General features: G+C 42.3%; 1 protein-coding gene across 3 annotated transcripts; it reads right to left on the bottom strand.

Annotated features, from left to right (window-relative positions):
- Nucleotides 1-300: 300 nt before the first annotated feature.
- XPA (XPA, DNA damage recognition and repair factor) lies at nucleotides 301-19,538 on the bottom strand. 3 transcript variants are annotated; one of them, XM_075825626.1, is made up of 7 exons: nucleotides 19,470-19,538; nucleotides 15,562-15,769; nucleotides 14,297-14,407; nucleotides 8,654-8,759; nucleotides 7,945-8,110; nucleotides 7,424-7,541; nucleotides 301-503 (listed from the first exon to the last, which is right to left on the bottom strand). In XM_075825626.1, the coding sequence occupies exons 2-7, from the start codon at nucleotides 15,707-15,709 to the stop codon at nucleotides 355-357; spliced, it is 798 nt and encodes a 265-aa protein (XP_075681741.1). In that variant the 5' UTR covers nucleotides 15,710-15,769; nucleotides 19,470-19,538; the 3' UTR covers nucleotides 301-354. The 3 variants fall into 3 exon arrangements, with proteins under 3 accessions (XP_075681741.1, XP_075681742.1, XP_075681743.1); XM_075825627.1 differs by lacking the exon at nucleotides 19,470-19,538 and adding an exon at nucleotides 19,363-19,437; XM_075825628.1 differs by lacking the exon at nucleotides 19,470-19,538 and adding an exon at nucleotides 19,286-19,347.
- Nucleotides 19,539-20,316: the final 778 nt, after the last annotated feature.

Below are 20,316 nucleotides of genomic sequence, written 5' to 3'. Positions count from 1 at the left end.
CCGTGCGGGGGCTGGAAGTTTTCTGTACTAGGCGTCCGGTTTTCATTGCTGGGGTTCCGATGAGCTGCAAATAATGGCGGGGATTGAAGCTAATTTCGGTCCGCACCATTGCAGCCGGATGTCAGCTGTAAGATACCGCTGACATCCGACGATGATGGCACCGACTGCGGTGCGGGAAGCACTAGCTTTCCATGACTTATCCATATGGCAAATGTCAAGAAGAGGTTAATATAAAACCATACTTGCTGAAATATTAAAGTTTACACTTCTCCGCCCAATAAACAATGATTACATCAATGCTAAATGCAAGTCCGTATTTTATTTCAAATATAAAAAGTTAATTTGCCAATGAAGTTACATTTTTTCATAATTTAATTCATAACCACAAGTCGTGCATGCCTTTTTATACATATCCTCTTCAACATGCTCCTCTGGACCATACTCGTGTTGATGGCCACTGACATCTTTTCTCCATATACTACTCCTTACAGCACGACGAAGCTCTGTTGGATAGAAAAATTACATCAATGCATGATATTCAATGGAGTCTCCACAGTCTGAAAAGCTCATACAGGATTAAATGGAACAGGCTCTAATGCAAACAGTAATGGCTGTGGGGTTTACAGCTGAGTAGGATTAGTGTTTACCTACATCCGTACAAGCTACTATAAGAAAGTGCTCAATTCAGAAATCATGTAAACATAGTTCTTATGCATTAGGGCCTTTTTCTTTTTTTTGCTTGTCCCTGCTGCCTTTAGCAACCAATCAGAGCATATCTTTGGCTTCCAACCAGGAGCTCCACAGCCATGGTCCATGAGATCAGTATAGTGTACACTAAAACAAATGTTTATCATTTAACACTACTCTCTAAAGGGCCTTCTACACTGACCGTCAATCGGCCGGTGCAGCAAACGCCGATCAAGGAGACACTGATCGGTGCTCGTTTGCTCCGGTCACACGTCGCTATGATGGATGGGGATGAGCGGTTGTTACTCCGGTCACACGTCGCTATGGATGGGGATGAGCGGTCGTTACTCGTCGCCATACATTATCATGTTGGCAGCACAGCTCCCGTTTAAACAGGGAGACGCGCTGCTGACAACGATAACCCCTTTAGGACACAGCCTGTTTTGGCCTTGTGGACACAGATGATTTTTGCAAATCTGACATGTGTCACTTTATGTGGTAATAACTCCAGAATGCTTTTACCTATCCAAGCGATTCTGAGAATGTTTTCTCGTGACATATTGTATTTTATGATAGTGAAAAAATGTGGTCGATAAATTCAATATTTGTGAAAAACTTCAAATGTTAACAAAAATAAGTATTTTTCTGAATTTAAATGTATTTGCTGGTAAAACAAATAGTAATACCACACAAAATAGTTGCTAGTTAACATCCCCCATATGCCTACTTTATGTTTGCATCATTTTTTTTTCACGTCCTTTTATTTTTCTAGGACGTTACAAAGCTTAGAACTTTAGCAGCAATTTCTCATATTTTCAAGAAAATTTCAAAAGGCCATTTTTTCAGGGACCAGTTCAGTTCTGAAGTGGCTTTGAGGGCCTTATATATTAGAAAGTCCCCATAAATCACCCCATTTTGAAAACTGCACCCCTCAAGGTATTCAAAACCACATTCAGGAAGTATTTTAACCCTTCAGGCGTTTCACAGGAATTAAGGCAAAGTAGAGGTAAAATGTACAAATTTCATTTATTTTGCCGAAGTTAATTTGTAATAAAAATAAATAAAAATCTAGTAACACAGAAGGTTTTACCAGAGAAACGCAACTCAATATTTATTGCCCAGATTCTGCAGATTTTAGAAATATCCCACATGTGGCCCTAGTGTCCTAATGGACTGAAACACAGACCTCAGAAGCAAAGGGGCACCTAGTGGATTTTGGGGCCTCCTTTTTTTAGGAATATATTTTAGGCACCATGTCAGGTTTGAAGAGGTCTTGTGGTACCTAAACAGTCGAAACCCCCCCAAAAGTGACCATTTTGGAAACTACACCCCTCAAGAAATTTATCTAGGGGTATAGTTCACATTTTGACCACACAGGTTTTTCGCTAAATATATTGGAATTAGTCTGTAAAAATAAAAATCTACTGTTTTTCTGAAAAAACATAGAAATTTGTAATATTTACAAGGAATAACAAAGAAAATGCACCCCAACATTTGTAAAGCAATGTCTCCCGATTACGGTAATACCCCATATGTGGTAATAAACTGCTGATTGGACCCACAGCAGGGCTCAGAAGGGAAGGAGCGCCATTTGGATTTTGGAGCATGGATTTTGCTAAATTGTTTTTCGGTGCCATGACGCCTTTGCAACGCCCCGGAGGTAGCAAACCAGTGGAAACCCCCAAAGTTACCCCATTTTGGAAACACCCCTCAAGGAATTTTTCTAGGGGTATAGTGAGCATTTAGACCCCACGGGTCTTTTGCAGAATTTATTAGAATTAGGGCGTGAAAATGAATATCACAATTTTTTTCCACTAAAATGTTGCATTTTCTCATTTTCACAAGAGATAAAGGAGGAAAAAAAAACAAACAATTTTTGTAAAGCAATTTCTCCCGAGTACGGAAATACCCCACATGGGGTCATAATTTTTTTTCATTAGCTGTGAATTAACCCTTTCAGGACTGATCAATTTTTTGCTTTCTTCTCGTTTTTCACTCCCCACGTTCTTAGAGCCATAACTTTTTTATTTTTCCGTCAGAGCGGTGTGAGGGCTTATTTCTTGCGGGAGTTTCTATTGACACCATTTAAAGTGCCATAAAATGTACTGGGAAACTGAAAAAAAATTATTTGCGGGCTGATATAGGAAGAAAATCTGATTCCACTTTTTGGGATTTTCGTTTTTACAGCTTTCGCCGTGCAGTAAAAATGAAAACTTTACTTTATTCTGCGGCTCAATACAATTACGGTGATACCAAATTTATATAGTTTTTTTTATATTATACTACTTTTACAAAGAAAAATCTAATTGTTAAAATAAAAATTTTTTGTTTCACCTTATTCTGAGAGCCGTAACTTTTTTATTTTTCGGTTGATTGAGCGGTGGGAGGTCTTATTTTTTGCGGGACGAGCTGTAGTTTTTACTGGTACCATTTTTTCGTACATAAAAAGTGATCAAAAAGCTGTATTTCATTTTTTTTTGAGAGCTAAAGTGACAAAAAAAACCAGTGATTTTGGCGGTTTAAATTATTTAAGTTTTTTACGGTGTTCACCGTGCGAGTTAAATAATGGTATATTGTAATAGTTCGGCCTTTTACGGACGTAGTGATACCAATTTTATTTTTTTACATTACTTTAGAAGAAAAATGGGAAAAGGTTTTTTTTTTTTAACTTTAAACTTTTTTCTTTCTCGCTACTAATAACGTTAATTCTTCTACACATTTTATTAGTCCCCTTTGGGGACTTGAACCAGCGATCATTGGATTGCTGGTACAATATAATGCAATACTAATGTATTGCAGTATATTGTTATTTTTTACAGGCTTCTGTAACCGCACGATCGCTGTTCCTGTCCGTTAGTCCTGGGTGTCAGTTGTAATACACAGCCGACACCCGCAGCGCATGGCGCGGGCTCAGCACGTGAGCCGGCTCCATACATCAAACCCCGCACCATGACGTGCTAGTCATAGTGCGCAAAGGGGTTAATGCACAGCGGATGGTGTGAATATTGCAATTTTCCACTGATATGCCATTTTAGTGCATAATATGTCGTGCCCAGTTTATGCCACTGAAGACCAATACCTCATAAAACATTAAACGTGTTCTCCCGGGTATGGCGATGTCATATCTGTGGACGTAAACTGCTGTTTGGGTACGCTGCAGGGCTCAGAAGGGAGGGAGCACCATTTTGCTTTTGGAGCACAGATTTTGCTTTGTAATAGTTCTATTTGGGGTTTTGCTGGTATTTCAGTTTATAATGTGGGGGCATATGTAATCTGTGCGGGGTACATCAGGGCATAATAAGAGGGTATAATAATGAGGTAAATAAATAATAATTCATAGATATGTGGCCGGTGTTGCACTGATAAATGGCGCCCAATCTTATCCGATTTTGGAACACTGCACATTTTGCATCGCCATATTCTGAAAGCCAGAACTTCTTTATTTTTTAACCACCGGAGCTGCATGAGGGCTTATTTGTAGCGGGGCAATCTGTAGTTTTCATTGGTACCATTTTGGGGTACATGCGATTTTTTGATTACTTTTTATTCAATTTTTTTGCAAGCCGGGTGACCAAAAACAAGCAATTCTGACAATGTTTTTTTAGTTTATTTTTTGCAGAGTTCACCGTGCGCTATAAATAACCATTTTACTTTATTCTGCAGGTCGGTACGATTACGGCGATACCATATGTATATAGTTTTTTTTACGTTTTGCAGCGTTTGCGCAATAAAATCACTTTTTTATAAAATAATAAATTTTTTGTGTCACCATATTCTGAGAGCCGTAACTTTTTTATTTTTCAGTCAAAAAAGCTGTGTAAGGGCTTGTTTTTTGCGGGACAGGTTGCAGTTTTTTTTATTCTCTATTTTGGGAGGGGTGGTGACCAAAAAATAGCGATTCTGGTGTAGTTTTTTATTGATTTTTTTTGGAGTGTTCATCGTGCGGGAAAAATAACATTATAGTTTTATAGTTGGGGTCGTTACGAACGCGGTGATACCAGATATGTGTACTTTTTTTAACGTGTTAATTTTTTTCCTATAATGACTTATTATAGGAAGAAAAAAAAACAGTGTTTCTTTATGTAACTTATAACTTTTATTACTTTTTCCACTTGTCCCACTAGAGGACACTTAGACTTGCAGCTCTGATCGCTGCTGGAATACATTACACTACCTACGTAGTGTAATGTATTCTGTCATTGTGACGTGACAGTTAGGGTATGTGCACACACACCAATTACGTCCATAATTGACGGACGTATTTCGGCCGCAAGTCCCGGACCGAACACAGTGCAGGGAGCCGGGGTTCTAGCATCATACTTATGTACGATGCTAGGAGTCCCTGCTTCGCTGCAGGACCACTGTCACGTACTGAAAACATGATTACAGTACGGGACAGTTGTCCTGCAGCGAGGCAGGGACTCCTAGCATCGTACATAACTATGATGCTAGGAGCCCGGCTCCCTGCACTGTGTTCGGTCCGGGACTTGCGGCCGAAATACGTCCGTCAATTACGGACGTAATTAGTGTGTGTGCACATACCCTTACACTGACAGGAAGTCTCGGAGGTGCGGCCGGAGGCTGCTCCTCCGAGGCTTCCGTACATGCAACCCGGAGGTCATTGTCTGGCCTCTGATTGCCACGTGGGGCTGCCGATGTGCTTAAAGCCCCTTAAATGCGGCAAACGCAATCTGCCGCCGCATTTATGGGGTTAATTGCCGAAATCAGCGGCGATGGTCCGCTGACCGGCAAGGCTGGAGTGTCAGCTGTCGGGGACAGCTGACCTCCCGGTTCCCGTACACTGTCCGTTAAGACAGTGTGCACCAGGAACTACTCCGCAACTGTACGTCCTGATGCGGGAAGCAAGCCCTCTGCAGGACATACAGTTGCGGTGCAGTGTGTGAAGAGGTTAACTGTTCATTGCGGACACAGAAATGACCTTGGGTATAGCTACTGCCACTTGGTGAAGGACGGTGCACAGTTAGAAGAAAAAAAAAAAAAAAAGTGTTAGCGCCTCCTACTAGCTATAACCCCTACTGTAGACTCTGAGCTAAACCAGTTTTGTACATAAACTGTAAAGGATTTGCCAGACACAGCTTCTGTGTCAACGCCCGTGGGCAATCAGTCTGCACCTGCTCCTATGTCTGTGAGACTGACTCCATCTTCCACCACTCAGGATGGCAGGCTTGGGAGTGGGAGAGCCTATCACAGCCTGGCCAGACGGAGCTAGTTCCCGCCCACTGTCTATTTATACCTGCCTTTCCTGTTCCTCCTTTGCCTGTGATTCTGCTCTGCTTGTTTCCTGGCTTGCTGCTGCTGCTTGTACTACTCATCCTCTGCTTGTTATTGACCTTGGCTTTCTGACCACTCTCCTGCTCAGCATTTTGTACCTCGTTCTCTCCTGGTTTGACTCGGCTCGTTCACTACTCTTGTTGCTCACGGTGTCTCCGTGGGCAGCTGCCCCGTTTCCCTAGCTTCTGTGTACCCTTGTCTGTCTTGCACTTACTGAGCGTAGGGACCGTCGCCCAGTTGTACCCCGTCGCTTAGGACGGGTCGTTGCAAGTAGGCAGGGACTGAGTGGCGGGTAGATTAGGGCTCACCTGTCTGTCTCCCTACCCTGTCATTACATAAACAAGTGGAGAAACAAAGGGTGGCCCAGATGGCGCACGACCTTGAATTGGTGCATTAACATAAAGGGAGATTTACAAGATAATTCAGAGACGCATCTAATAGTGGTGACGGCCACCTTCTAAGAAAGAATGCGAAAAGAGATGCTGTCTAGACGCCCAAAGGGAGTAGACCACAGTGCATCCAGGACCAGGTTAAGTTCCAATGAAGGCCATTGGCTGAAAAAAAGGGCGGCAGAACATGAGCCTTCCCTTGCAGAAGAGTACAGACCGACCGACTTATACAGCAACCCTTGACAGCTGTCTGTTTGATGCAAGTAACGCTCAATAAAGGACTAAAAAAACTGCATGTAAGCGCTAATGCTGGGTTCTCACATCATGATTAAAATGAGGTTTTTGCACCGAATCCATTTTGACGTGTTTTTGAAGAATTGTATATCCAAGGTCATCTCTGTGCCCCCCAATGACACGGATGAGAAAAAAAATATTGATTAAAGTTATTACACAAATTCTTCAATCTGTTTCTCTAGCAAAGTAAAGGGTCTTTTACACGGGCCAATGATCACATGAACGCTCGTTCATTGGCTGATCGTATCATTTATGCAGCACATCGCCTTGTGTAAACAGGGAGATGTGCTGCTGACATGGTACAAATGCATGTGGACGAGCGATCGCAGTAAAGATCTATCGTCCACATACATTATGATCATAGCTCCTTGTAAAAGGAGCAGACGACTCGTTGATCGGTGCTCGTTTTTATGGCCTATATTGGCCGGTGTTAAAGGATCCTAAGTCCTATAATAATTGTAATGTAATACCATGATAAAATTAGGCAGTAAGAAAAGTAATAGAGGGCCCGCACTGAGGTACAGCCTCAATGTGCACGTGACCACCTAGGCTGCTAGTCCTAATAAATACAAAAGGTCAGAAAAAGAAGATCCCAGCATCACAATAGCTGCTGGGTGCAAAATTGCTAGTCATATCCTTACACCCATAATAAAGTTTTATCACTTTACTAACCCTATATTATGGATGTAAGACATAGCAATTCTGCTCATGTGATCTTTTTCTGATCTTTGGATAAAACTAGGCATATTTTTATGCGTTACCTTTTACTTTCTTGTCAAATTTTTTTTGTTTAACTTTGTCTCTGTTATCTTGCCGATTTTCTTTTGCTTCTTCGAGAGCGTCTTCGGTACCCCAGACTTCTAAAGAACGCTTCACAATCTGTAATAAAAGGAAAATATACAGCACAAAAATAATTGCATTTTAGCTTGTAATTATTTTAGTGTATAACAGACAAGGCAAACTGGATTCCAAGGTCCAAATGATACCAAGATGAGTGAACAGTTTGATAACTGAAGAATTGATTCATCTAAAAAAGATTTGCAATTCTCTCTCCACCAGCTAAGTTCTTAGAGCATAAATGAACTGATCAATACGAATGGAAAATTACCATTTGGTAGTACAGAGCGGTTCTCTATTCAACGCGAATTGTCTTTTTTTTTTTTTTTAAAAGAGTGTGGCCAGCTCAGCCGTGTGAATGAACGTATATTAAACTTTCCGGGTACAGGACTTGAGTAAGAGCTGTGCAGGACTCCACTGTAAAGTACTCAGCATTTCTATGTACCTGCAATTTTAAGTAAAGTTTCATGTCGCCCCAATGAGAATTGTGAGGGTTTTTCTTTAAGATATACTTCAGCACAGGATCCCGTTGATCAATATCGCAGTCTTTCAGTAAATACTCTTTCTTGGCTTCGGTCCTTGTTATGAGTTTGTGTTTTTCTTCTGTGTCTCTGAGAGATAGAAAGGACAATTAAAGACGAATAATATGTAGAGCTCTCATAACCTGTAAATAAGGAGCGGGACAAGCTAATTTACGGGAAAAAACACTCTTTGCGGTACTTTTCTGTCCTTTTTTTATTGTAGGCCTCAGTAAGCATTGAAAAATCTGATTCCAGTCGTCAATTTTGTAGGGCAGGTTTGTAAGTAAAAGCAGTGACTTAGCTGGTTGGCACATTGGTGGACAAGGCTTCCACTATGGTCCATGCACAAGCCATGCTGTATTGTCTGCAATGTGTTTGGAAATTGGTATAACTCATCATCTGGGGAGTCAACTCGAGCAGGTATTTAGTAGTACAAGACATGCACGGACGAAAGCGGTCTTAAAAGAATAGTATACAAATAACATGTTTGTCTTGTATATTTAGTAATGGCTCATACATCACAAGGGATCGCTTACATCAGAAAAACACTTTTTATTGTATTTTGTATTTATTTTATTCACTTTAGAGTACAAGCTAAAAAGTATGTAAAGAAAATAGCAAACGTTCGTTTACCTGCATCCATCACAGACCGCTAAATCAAAGTGATTGCTTAAGTATGAGTCCATAAAATCCTTGCCACACTCCTCACATATTAGATAATCAAATTCTAGTACTGGACCTGCAGAAACAGATGAGGTTTAGTCTAAAATACTTCATATTTCTTCTTACCACATTTCCACTTTCAGCTACGGAAAGTGGAAGCTCCTCATAAATGACATATGGGACATGAATCAATGATTTAGATTATGACAGTTTAAAAAGTTACTTCCTCTGTTTTTTGTTTTTTTTATCCTTGACTATTCCCACGCAACTCAATTTACTGAAGACTGAAAGATTGTACCGGTGTTTCATTACCAGCGAGGGCTCCCTTAGTATCAGAGACATTAGGCTGGGTTTACATGTAGCAGTAGTGTGCCGTTTTACAGGTAAAAACAAGTTTTTTGTACTCACCCGTAAAATCTATTTCTCGTTGATGTCATTGGGGACACAGCACTATGGGTATAGACTGAGGCGTCAATAGACAGAAAAGAGTTTTGGCTGCCCTCTGGCAGGCCATACACTTCCCAATTTGATTTAATGAATTCAACAAGAAATAGATTTTACAGTGCGTAAAAAAACCAAACTTGTTTTCTTGTTAATATCATTGGGTAACGCAGCACCATGGGACGTCCTAATGCAGTCCCATAGGATGGGAAGAAAAAAATAACCATGTGATCCACCTAACACACAGTAAATAATGAATTAGGTAAAGTTTAGTGAAGGTATGCACAGAAGCCCAGGCAGCAGCTTGATGCCTGACCGCCTAGGAGGCACAAACAGCCCTTGTAGAATGGCCAGTATCCCAAAAGGGAGGAACTTTACCCTTGGACCAACAGGTTTATAACACGCAATGGTGGCCTTGGATGCTGCCAAACACTTGCATGGCGTTTCAGGAATGACAAAAAAGAAATCGGAGCGCTGAAACGACAGTCATCTCTTATCAAAGACTGCTCTTACGAAATCAAGACAGGGCAGCCCGCTCCCTCGGATAAGAAGGGGAGGGACAAAAAGAAGGGAGAACCATCTCATTATTGATATGAAAGGCAGAGTCTACGTTCGGTATAAAGAACGGAACAGACCGGAACACTACCTCATCCATACAAATGACCAACAAGTGGGACGTTCAGGACAAGGAAAGACGCACCGAAAACCTGCCTCATGGAGGTAACAGCCACCAGAAAAGCTACACTCAAAGGCAACGCAACTAAATGTCTCTCAAAAGTTTGAGAGGATCCACATGAAGAGCTCCCAAGGACCAAATTAAGATCCCAAGGCTCAATGGAATGTCTAAAAGGAGGGACTGCATGAGCCACCCCTTGCAAAATGTTCTTCACCTGAGAACGAAAAGCCAAAGTTTTCTGAAAATGAATGGACAGAGCAGAGACCTGATCCCTCAGAGAAGATAAGCCTCTGTTTAAGGCCTGATTGCAGGAAGGATAGAACTCTAGATGTCAAACATTTTTAGGGTGAGTTCACACGGGCTGGATACGCTGCGTAAAACGTACACAACGTAATCGCCCCTGTGTCCACAGGGAATGCCGGGCGAAAAACCGCACCAAATTGTGGTGGAGTTTTTCAACCAGAATGTTCCGCTGCGGAAAAATTCAGCATTACCTGGCCTGCTGGTAGGCCAGCCTCCTGGGATGACGTCTCATCCTAGGAGAACGCTGCAGCCTGTGATTGGCTGCAGCGGCGGTCACATGGAATGAAACGTCATTCCACTAGGCCGGCCCTCTGCCGTGATCCAGGCCGGCCTCCTGGGATGACGTTTCATCCCATGTGACTCCCACTACAGCCTGTGATTGGCTGCAGCACACACATGGGATGCAACGTCAGTGGAAACCCCCAGAAGTGACCCCATTTTGGAAACGACACCCCTCAAGGTATTCAGCTAGGGGTGTAGTGAGCATATTAACCCCACAGGTGATTGCAACATCGAGAGCACACCAATTTCTGCAGAGTGAAAATGTTTTTTCAATAGATATGCCAATATGTGACGCCCAGCTTGTGCCACTGGAGACACACACCCCAAAAATTGTTAAAAGGGTTCTCCCGGGTATGCCGATGCCATATATGTGGAAGTAAACTGCTGTTTGGGCACACTGTAGGGTTCAGAATGGAGGTAGCGCCATTTGGCTTTTGGATCGTGGATTTTGCTTGTAGTAGTTTTGTTTTGAGTCTATGGGTATGTGCACACACACTAATTACGTCCGTAATTGACGGACGTATTTCGGCCGCAAGTCCCGGACCGAACACAGCGCAAGGAGCCGGGCTCCTAGCATCATACTTATGTACGACGCTAGGAGTCCCTGCCTTGCTGCAGGACAACTGTCCCGTAGTATAATCATGTTTACAGTACGGGACAGTTGTCCTGCAGCGAGGCAGGGACTTCTAGCATCGTACATAAGTATGATGCTAGGAGCCCGGCTCCCTGCACTGTGTTCGGTCCGGGACTTGCGGCCGAAATACGTCCGTCAATTACGGACGTAATTAGTGTGTGTGCACATACCCTTACTGGTGTTTCAGTTTATAATGTGGGGGTACATGTAAGGCGGGCGGAGTATATAAGGGGCATAGTCAGGTGGTATAGTGGGGTAAAAAAAAACAATAAAATAATTCATAGATATTTGTTACTCTGTGACACAATCCTTTCTGCACAGGCCAGTGTCGCACGGATATATGGCGTCCTTTCTTATCCCCCTTTTGGTCCACACTCCGCACCTTTGCAGTTTGGGGAATTTTGCTGGGAAAGTGTTGTCCTGGTATTATACGGGCGCCCTCACTTCCAGCAGATATGTTTGGGCCCTCCCCTTCCTGGTTCCCTAATTTTAGGGGCCTTGATAATTCGCCATTTGAAACAGAAGAAACGTTCCCCTCGGGCCTGCACAACTGCATATTTTTATTTCCTGACTTATTGGTGCCTTGACTAATTTTATTTTTTCATAGACGTAGCGGTATGAGGGCTGTTTTTTTTTGTGGGACGAGCTGTAGTTTTTATTGGTACCATTTTGGGGTACATGCGACTTTTTGATCACTTGTTATCCTTTTTTTTTTGGGAGGTAAGGTGACCAAAAAACAGAAATTCTGACATATTTTTTTAGTTCTTTTTATACAGAGTTCACCACGCATTATAAATTACATGTTAACTTTATTCTGCGGGTCAGTACGATTCCGGCGATACCTAATTTATAGCACTTTTTTATGTTTTACAACTTTTTGCACAATAAAATTACTTTTGGAAAGAGAATGGATTTTTTCTGTCGCCAAGTTGTGAGAGCCATAAAGGTTTCAAATTTTTTGTCAACGGAGCTGTATGAGGGCTTGTTTTTAGCGAGACGAGTTATAGTTTTTATAGGTACCATTTTTAGGTACATGCGACTTTTTGATCACTTTTTATTTCAATTTTTGGAAGCCAAAGTGACCAAAAAATAGCAAGTATTTTTTAGTTATTTTTTTTACGGCGTTCACTGTGCGGAATAAATAACATAATAATTTTATAGTTCAGGTCGTTACGGTCGCAGCGATACCAAATATTTATGGCTTTATTATTTTTTTCAATAATAAATGACTTGATAAGGGAAAAAGGACGATTGTGTTTTGTGTTATTATTGGAAACTTTTATTGTATTTTTTACAACTTTTATTTACACTTTTCTTTAGTCCCACTAGGGGACTTGAAGGTCCAACTGTTTGTTTGATGTTCTAATACATTGCACTATCTATGTAGTGCAATGTATTAGAACTGTCAGTTGTTCACTGACAGCAAGCCGATCAGGCTCCGCCTCCGAGCGGGGCCTAATCGGCTAACGTAATGGCAGATAGGAAGCCATTGTTAGGCATCCTGTTGCCATAGTAACAGTCGCCAGCCTTGCCATCATATGGCAGGGCTACCGATTGCATACAAACCACTTTGATGCAGCGATTGCATTGAATCGCTGCATTGAAGGGGTTAATGGCAGGAATCGGAGCTAGTTCCGGTTCCTGCCGATAGATCAGGGTGTCCGCTGTAACATACAGCGGACACCCACTGCTGATGACGCCGGCTCAGCTTGTCGATGGTACCGGAAGCCTCCTGGGCCCCGCCGACGACGGGGCAAAGGAGGATTCCGTTACTGGCGGATTGGGTGGTAAGTATTAGCCACCGGCAACCCAGCGATCACGTTGCTGGGGTGCCGGTGGCTATAAACTCCTCACATGTTGCGATCTCTATTGAACGCAGCATGTGAGGGGTTAATCGGTCGGATCGGAGGCTAGCTTCGGTCCTGGCCGATACCTCAGGGTGCCAGCTGTAACATACAGCTGTCACCCGGCGGTGATGTCGCTGGCTCACCTCCTGAGCCAGCTCCATCTGTTTCACGTACAGTTACGTGGAGATGCGGGAAAAGGCCATCTCCCATCACGTAACTGTACGTGAAATGGCAGGAAGGGGTTAAAAAAACAACAACAAACAAACACAAAAAACGCACCGCAGGTCAATACGTGTGCGGAATCTAATCTCCGCATATCACGTACACAGTGTGTGGATGAGATTTCTTTAAATCTCATCCACTCATTTGCTACCGTATTATGCTGCGGAAACCAGAACAATGGCAGAATTGCTTTTTTCTCCTATCTCCCCCAAGAAAGCTAAAAAAAATTATAAATAGCTCTCATATAGGTACATCGATGGAAAGCTAAAAAAGTTACGGCTCTCGGAATGCGATGCTAAAAAAACCGAAAAGATGCTTCGTCCTGAAGAGCCAAAGTAGGCCGGTCATAAAGGGGTTTCCCCTGGAAGTAAACAATGAAGGTTCTTATTGAATGAGTGTAAGCAAAGATCTTGAAAGCGGTGAGGAATTATTACAGAAAGAATATTGGAAAATTGTATAACTTTTTATTCTTAAATTGTATAACTTTTATACAGTTTTTTTTTTTTTATTATATTCTGAAACCACAATACACCATTTAGGCTTCTTTCACATCTGTGTCGGGGTTCTGTTCATGGGTTCAGTCAGACCTTTCCGTCAGGGGAACCCATGAATGGAAACCATAGCTTTCCGTTTGCATTAGCATTGATTTCAATGGTAATGCTTCCGTTGCTAATGGATTCCGTTCGTCTTCGTTCTGTAAGCTTTCAGTTTTTCCAGTGGAATCAATAGCGTACAGTATTGACTACAGTATTGATTCAGTCCAAAAAAACAAAAACCTTACGGAGCAGAGACCATTAGCAACGGAAGTGTTACCATTGAAATCAATGGTAATGAAAAGCTATGGTTTCCGTTCACGGGTTCCTCTGACTGAAGGGGTTCTGTCAGACCTGACGCAGATGTGAACGAAGCCTTATAAGGCCCTGTTCACACAGTTTTTTTTTGCAGTCATAAAAATCTGTCTCAAAACTCACGCAGGTATGCAATTTCTTGCCGCGGTTTTCAAAGAAAGAACCTGCCCCTCAATGGGAGGCGGTTTCAGACAATTTTTGGTGCTGATTCCGACGCGGTTTCCACGTCAAAATCAGTGTAAAAAAAAAACAAAAACGTGTGAACTGAGCCTAAGTTTTTTTTTCCAATATGAATAATAATTAGGATCACATGCAAGTTCTTTCTATAATTCAACAACATGAAACATTTTATTCATTTACCAGGCTGATGTACAACATTATCCACTGTTTTCTCTTCGGCTTCTTCCTCCTCTATAAAGAATCCTCCACCTGAATCTACAATCTTTGGAAAAGCCTTCAGCACAGAACTACCTAGAGAAAGATGTAATGTTCGAGGTGACTTAGTAATTCATAGTTTTACAAAGAGAGACAGCACTTTCCACAGTCTACATTCATTCCGTGAATAATTTACCATCAACCGAGACAAATCTACACACTCCCAGAAGTTTGTACGCCAAAGGATAATCTGCTGCTGACACACAAATAACACATACAACATCAATGAACATAAACAATATATGAATAACGAAATCAACATACCAAACGCGTAAAATTTATGATAATGAAAGGGGTTATACGACGGCCATAAGAAAAAAAAATCCCCAAAACACTAGAGGCCCCCCTCATGGTAATAGATAAGAAAATAATCTGGGTTACTCACTGGACCCCTATGTCGCAGCACAAGCACTCATCTATTTCCCGGTCTGAAGCAGGACTCTGAATTACAGACGCATTATCCTGCTGAAAGAGACCACTGCCAATAGGAAATAGCATTGCCATAAAGGGTGTGCTTCGGCTGCAACAATGTTTACCTACATACAAAACGGTGTGCAGTGTGATCCTGCAGTCATGTATTACTTACCTTCTATCTCTCCACTCCCTCCCTCTCTAAAGGCAGTGGATGATTGAGAGTAAGACAGTAGATAGAAGAGAGTAGGGGTCCTTTTACACCGGCCAATCACAGAACGCTCGTTCCCGATAATTGCCCTGGGTAAACAGGGCAACGATCAGACGATGAACGAGCGTTTGCTCGATCGGCCCTCCCGTTAATATGCTTTACGCCTAATTTTGAGTAAAGGTACAAGTAGGAGGAGACCACATCACTACTCAGTAGCCTTTATCCCCTTCATCATTGTGACACTGTCCAATCCGAAAGGACAGCCTCACAGTGAGGCAGGAGACCCGCTCTGATTGGTCAGTGTCACAGTGATGCAGACGGCAACGCCTATCACGGAGAGATGAGGTCTTCACCTCTTTGTACCTTTACTCAAAATTAGTATATTAGGCGTCAAGCGAAGCATGGGCTATAGCGGAATCGAGAGGACGCCAGGAGTAAGGGGAGATAAATCGCACAAAATCTCATGCAATGTCAGTGAAGCACCAGGAAAAAACATTAGTGCGTCACACCTTTACTAGAATAATAAACAAAAGATAGAAGTTGAAAGGAGTATTCACATTATTTTCACCTTCACCAGTAGGGTACGGTCGGCTGGCTAGTCGGGCTTGTCTTAACATCAATGCCCTTTGTCTATTTCGCTCTATCCTAGCGCGAACAGCAGCCGGCAATTTCTTCTCTTCATCATGTTGAGGGTCTACCACGGTCTCAGAGTCCATCCTGATGGGCGCTGCATATATTCTTTTGTCAATTGAAGAGAATATCACTAAAAAGCACAGCTGAGAGAGTGAAAACAATTATTCATATTAATCGGCAAGAAATGGCTATAAAAGGAGACAAAAATAAGAGTGTATTTAGCAGAGGCGGTGATCTGACGCTATTCCATGGACAACACAATTCTTTAATAAGCGGTCATATGTGTGTACATGAGGAATAACACTATTTATGGCCATTATAGGACTCGTATCGGATACCAGACAAGCATTTAGGCCCGATGCACATGGCCATACCCGTAATCATGGGCCGTGATTATGGGCACGGTGGCCGCCGACTGCATTTTCGGTCCGTTCTCCCATACAAAGTATGGGAGCACGGACCGTAAAAAGCAAAAGATAGGACATGTCATATCTTTTGCGGTACACTTCTACGGCCAGGTCACCTTCCCGTAAATAAACGGGAAGGTGTCCGTGGACAATAGAAGTGAATTGGCCCGTAATTGCAGTCCGCAATTATGGACAATTTTTAAGGTCGTGTGCATGGGGCCTTACCAAATTCAGCTCTAAAAAAAGATTTCCAAGCTTTTTATTTTCCTTGGATAATCTGGGCTCTAGTTACAAGTTGACTGTTTTCTTAGACTAAACACAGATTTTGAAACCGCGGTGTAATTAGAAAAACTACTAAATGAGACTAAGCTGTAATACCAGATGCAGCAAATGGGCAGGAGTGGCGCGGTTTCTTGAAGAAAGCAGCCATGTTTTTCTACTCTCGTATAGGGCTGGGTGATTTTGCCAAAAAAGAGAAACTCGATTTTTTTTTCACCACTTTGGGCGATTTTTGATTTGACCCTTGATTTTGTTTTTTCTGTGGCCTCATGCACACTTCCATCACCGTTTTCTCTGCCGTTTTTGACGGATCCGTGTGTCCGTTTTTGTTTCCGTGTGCACTCTGTTTCCGTTCCGAGTTTCCGTTTTACATGGACGTTTTGCTTCCGTTTGGCTTCCGTTTTAAAAACGGATGTGAACTTCATTTCAACCTGTCACATGTCCCAGGAAACACCCATAGAAAGTTTACAAGAAGTTTTTGGTGCTGTTTTCTGCAGCTTTCAGACCATAGAGAACAGTTTGAGATTACTCTGCTTGGCTTACTTTGGTTTTTTGGAGTGAAAATATGAGCCTATCTTCAGGAATGAATGTTTATTATAGTCTGTGAACTTTTGCTCACCCAGCCGTTGCTATGGCAACGGATCCGTCAAAAACGGACGGCACACGGAAGCCTTCCGTGTGCCATCCGTTTTTTTCACTGACCCATTGACTTCTATGGGCCACACGGTCACTGAATCACTGAGCAAAGTAGGACATGCTCTACGTTGCACGGAACGGAACAACAGATCCGTTTAAATAACTGAAGTGTGCATGGGGCCATTGAAATGAATGGGTTCAGGGTGCTATCAGTGGCAAAAACGGATAGCACCCTGAAGGAAAAAACTGAAGTGTGCATGAGGCCTAATACCAAGAGATAATTGAATACATTTTCTTTATATAAATAACTTCTTAATAATTGGAAAAGTGGGGGGTGTGCTACCTGCAGCGGCACGATCTATAAGAGGGGGTTGTGATGCGATCTACGGCTTCCTCCTGCAGCTCGGCGTGACGTCGCCACAAAAAATAAAAATGTAAAAAAATAAATCGATTCTACTATTCTGTTAAAAAACAGAATCGTGAGAGTCCTTGAGGGTCAATTCATTCAATTAATCGCTCAGCCTTGCTCTTGTATAAACCCTTTGATAAAATGGGATTAATGAATGAGAATAGTCTCACACAATGAGGATGGCATATCTTTGGAACAGATTACTGCCATTATCAGGACGATCTAAAATTAAAGAAGTCTTTGCTATGGACAACTGCTTCACGGGTTATGCTTACGGGAAGGTTAAAAAATATAGAACATGTCCTATTTCAGGCCATAATTACGGCACGGGCAGGCCCATAGAAGTCTATGGGGCTCCCGTAATTACGGGTGTCTATGTGTGTGCACCCGTAATTACGGGAGCGTTGCTAGGCGACGTCAGGGGATAGTCACTGTCCAGGGTGCTGAAAGAGTTAAACGATCGGCAGTAACTGTTTCAGCACCCTGGACAGTGACTAAGGATCACAATATAGATCAACCTGTACGGGTCGAATACGTGTGACCAAGGACCCGTATTTACGCCAGTATTTACGGGAGGACAAAAATACTTAGGCCTTGTTTTCACAGATTTTGTGAGTATTTTTAAAGTCAAATCCAGGAATGGATCCTAAACAGAAGAAATATATAAAGGAAGCCATTAGGTCTGCTCTCCTGGATCAAATTCTGGTTTTGGCATTAAAAAATGCATTCAAAATCTCCAGCAGATATGCACTGTGTGAACATGGCCTAAAGGAAAATCAACAGTTAAAAGGGTTGTGTTGAGATTTGTTATGTAGGTTACACATTACATTATACAGATCATAAAAATATGATAAGTAGAGGTTCGCCCTCCCCACACACACAAGGGGCCACAAACCCATACACCTTAGATTAACCATGGCTCAAGTTGCTCATTTTTGCAGGACAGGTCAGCTATCTAATGTGTATAGGGGGTGTCCTGCCCCTTGGATTTTAACATGCCCGATCCTTTGTTCCCACAGGAGATCGGCTGCTGACAGAGGTGTCTGGTAGTGGCTTATTCACCTATACCCATTGAGAACACATGCAGACTCAGCAAACCTACCGTGCATGTGTATGGGCACCTTAAACGGGTTATGCAGTGACCGAAAAGTATTAGCAGTGTACTTACTGCAGTATGTGAGTACACCCGCTGATATACATTCCGGTCCCCCGTCACACAGATTGAGATTTTAATACAGCGCTGCCGGGGGACCGGAGGTGTAGTGGCACAGTCTCTCTTCATGACGACACGACTCGTCTCTGTACGCAATGTTATCGCTGTACTACGGATTATACATAGAGTACAGCGGGGCCGGCGACATAACGAAGAACGTTTCGTCGTGAAGAATAACTAAGCCACTAGACTTCTGGTCCACCGCCAGATTAAAAAAAAATAAAAATTGATTAAAATCTCATACTTAGCGCGACAGGGGCCCGGAATGTATATTAGCGAGTGTACCCACATACTGCAGTGAGTGCACTGCTAATACTTTTCACTCCCCACGTAACCCCTTTAAGTCCCTAACTCTAGAGTTGGCAGCCTGGGCGCAGCCACCCTCTATATAAAGGAATAATGACAGCCAAGTAATAACATTCCGATGTTCAGGAAGTGCTGCTCTCAGGCGCGGTCTATTAGACACATAAATAATCCAGGAGATCCATGAATTTACACTCTCAGGGGAGGCGTCGTTTTAGGACCTGCTTACTTTAATGCTGCCATGCCTTGCTATAGAGCAACATACTGAAGGGGGTGCATCACTTTACCAGAAATGTGAATTGTACAAGGACGAAGGTACTCAACGTGATTTATAAAACTGTACTGAAAATACAATCGCCATTATTAGTACTAATATTTTATATGTAATCCCAATATGGGGGATGTTTATTACCGGTTTACCATAGCGTAATCTGCGCTACTAATGAGCCAGACATTCGTTTGTCAATAGCAGCATAAACCTCTACCCACAGTGCCACCCAGCTCCGTGTAACGTGAGGCTGGACTCCCGCCCCGCCATGGCTTCTCCTTATATACACACACAGTCGCCGTGCCGCTCTTACACTGCAGTGACATACCGTAATCTCGCTGACAGCTGGCGACAACGTCACATCGTGACCCGGATGTTGTGAGGACTACCTCTTCCGGGTTACATCTAGACACGCCCACCGTGGGCACAGCTTGCTGCTGCTGCATAGCAGGTGCACAAATATGGAGGTCAATTACTGATGTCCATTGTAACGAGGATATAATAACCTATGTAAATTTTAGCTTATATTAACCCCATGAAAGTTCCAAATCTTCTTATAAATGTTCAGTAATAAAACTTATTGACTTTCTGATATAAACGTTGTTTCTGTGTTTCATCATTTTCTAATTTTACAATAGAGATACAGGGAAGCCTTGTAGAGAAGATCAACTCTTCTAGATATTTCTGTGACAGATTTTGATTTCCCTTATATGCTATGTATATAGAGGATCACCCATCTAGATGACCATTTTAGAGCTTTCACTATATATATATATATATATATATATATATATATATATATATATATATATATATATTGCATGCTGGAGAAAGGTCCTAAGGCTGGACAGAAACGTTGCATCTCTGCATTTAATTGAATAAATCCCTTTATTTTTTCTTACCGTAGAGTGCTGCTGCATTTCTTCTTGATATACTATATGGTCCTTGGATCGGGATTATCTGTTGTGCACCTGTCACTGTAGTGGAATTTGCTACAGACTGCTTTCTATTGATATATATATATGTCTTTGCCCGAGGGCCCAAATAATTTGGGGGCTCAACTTCACCATAAGGGTATATTCACACGGTTAAGAAAATACAGCTGAAAATACGGAGCTGTTTTCAAGGGGAAATAACTCCTGATTTTCAGCCGTTTTTTAATCAAACTAGCGTTT

The sequence above is a fragment of the Rhinoderma darwinii genome, chromosome 1 (genome assembly GCF_050947455.1).
Source record: "Rhinoderma darwinii isolate aRhiDar2 chromosome 1, aRhiDar2.hap1, whole genome shotgun sequence".
Classification (NCBI taxonomy): domain Eukaryota; kingdom Metazoa; phylum Chordata; class Amphibia; order Anura; family Rhinodermatidae; genus Rhinoderma; species Rhinoderma darwinii.
This window is presented reverse-complemented; position numbering and strand designations above follow the sequence as displayed.

What these genes read in the sequence shown, in the direction of transcription:
- XPA (XM_075825626.1), bottom strand. Translation starts at nt 15,709, where the DNA reads ATGGACTCTGAGACCGTGGTAGACCCTCAACATGATGAAGAGAAGAAA. An exon ending in ACCGTACCCTACTGGTGAAG is followed by an intron (nt 14,408 to 15,561) that starts GTGAAAATAATG and finishes ATCTTTCTCTAG; the next exon opens with GTAGTTCTGTGCTGAAGGCT. An exon ending in AACTTTACTTAAAATTGCAG is followed by an intron (nt 7,542 to 7,944) that starts GTACATAGAAAT and finishes CTTTTATTACAG; the next exon opens with ATTGTGAAGCGTTCTTTAGA.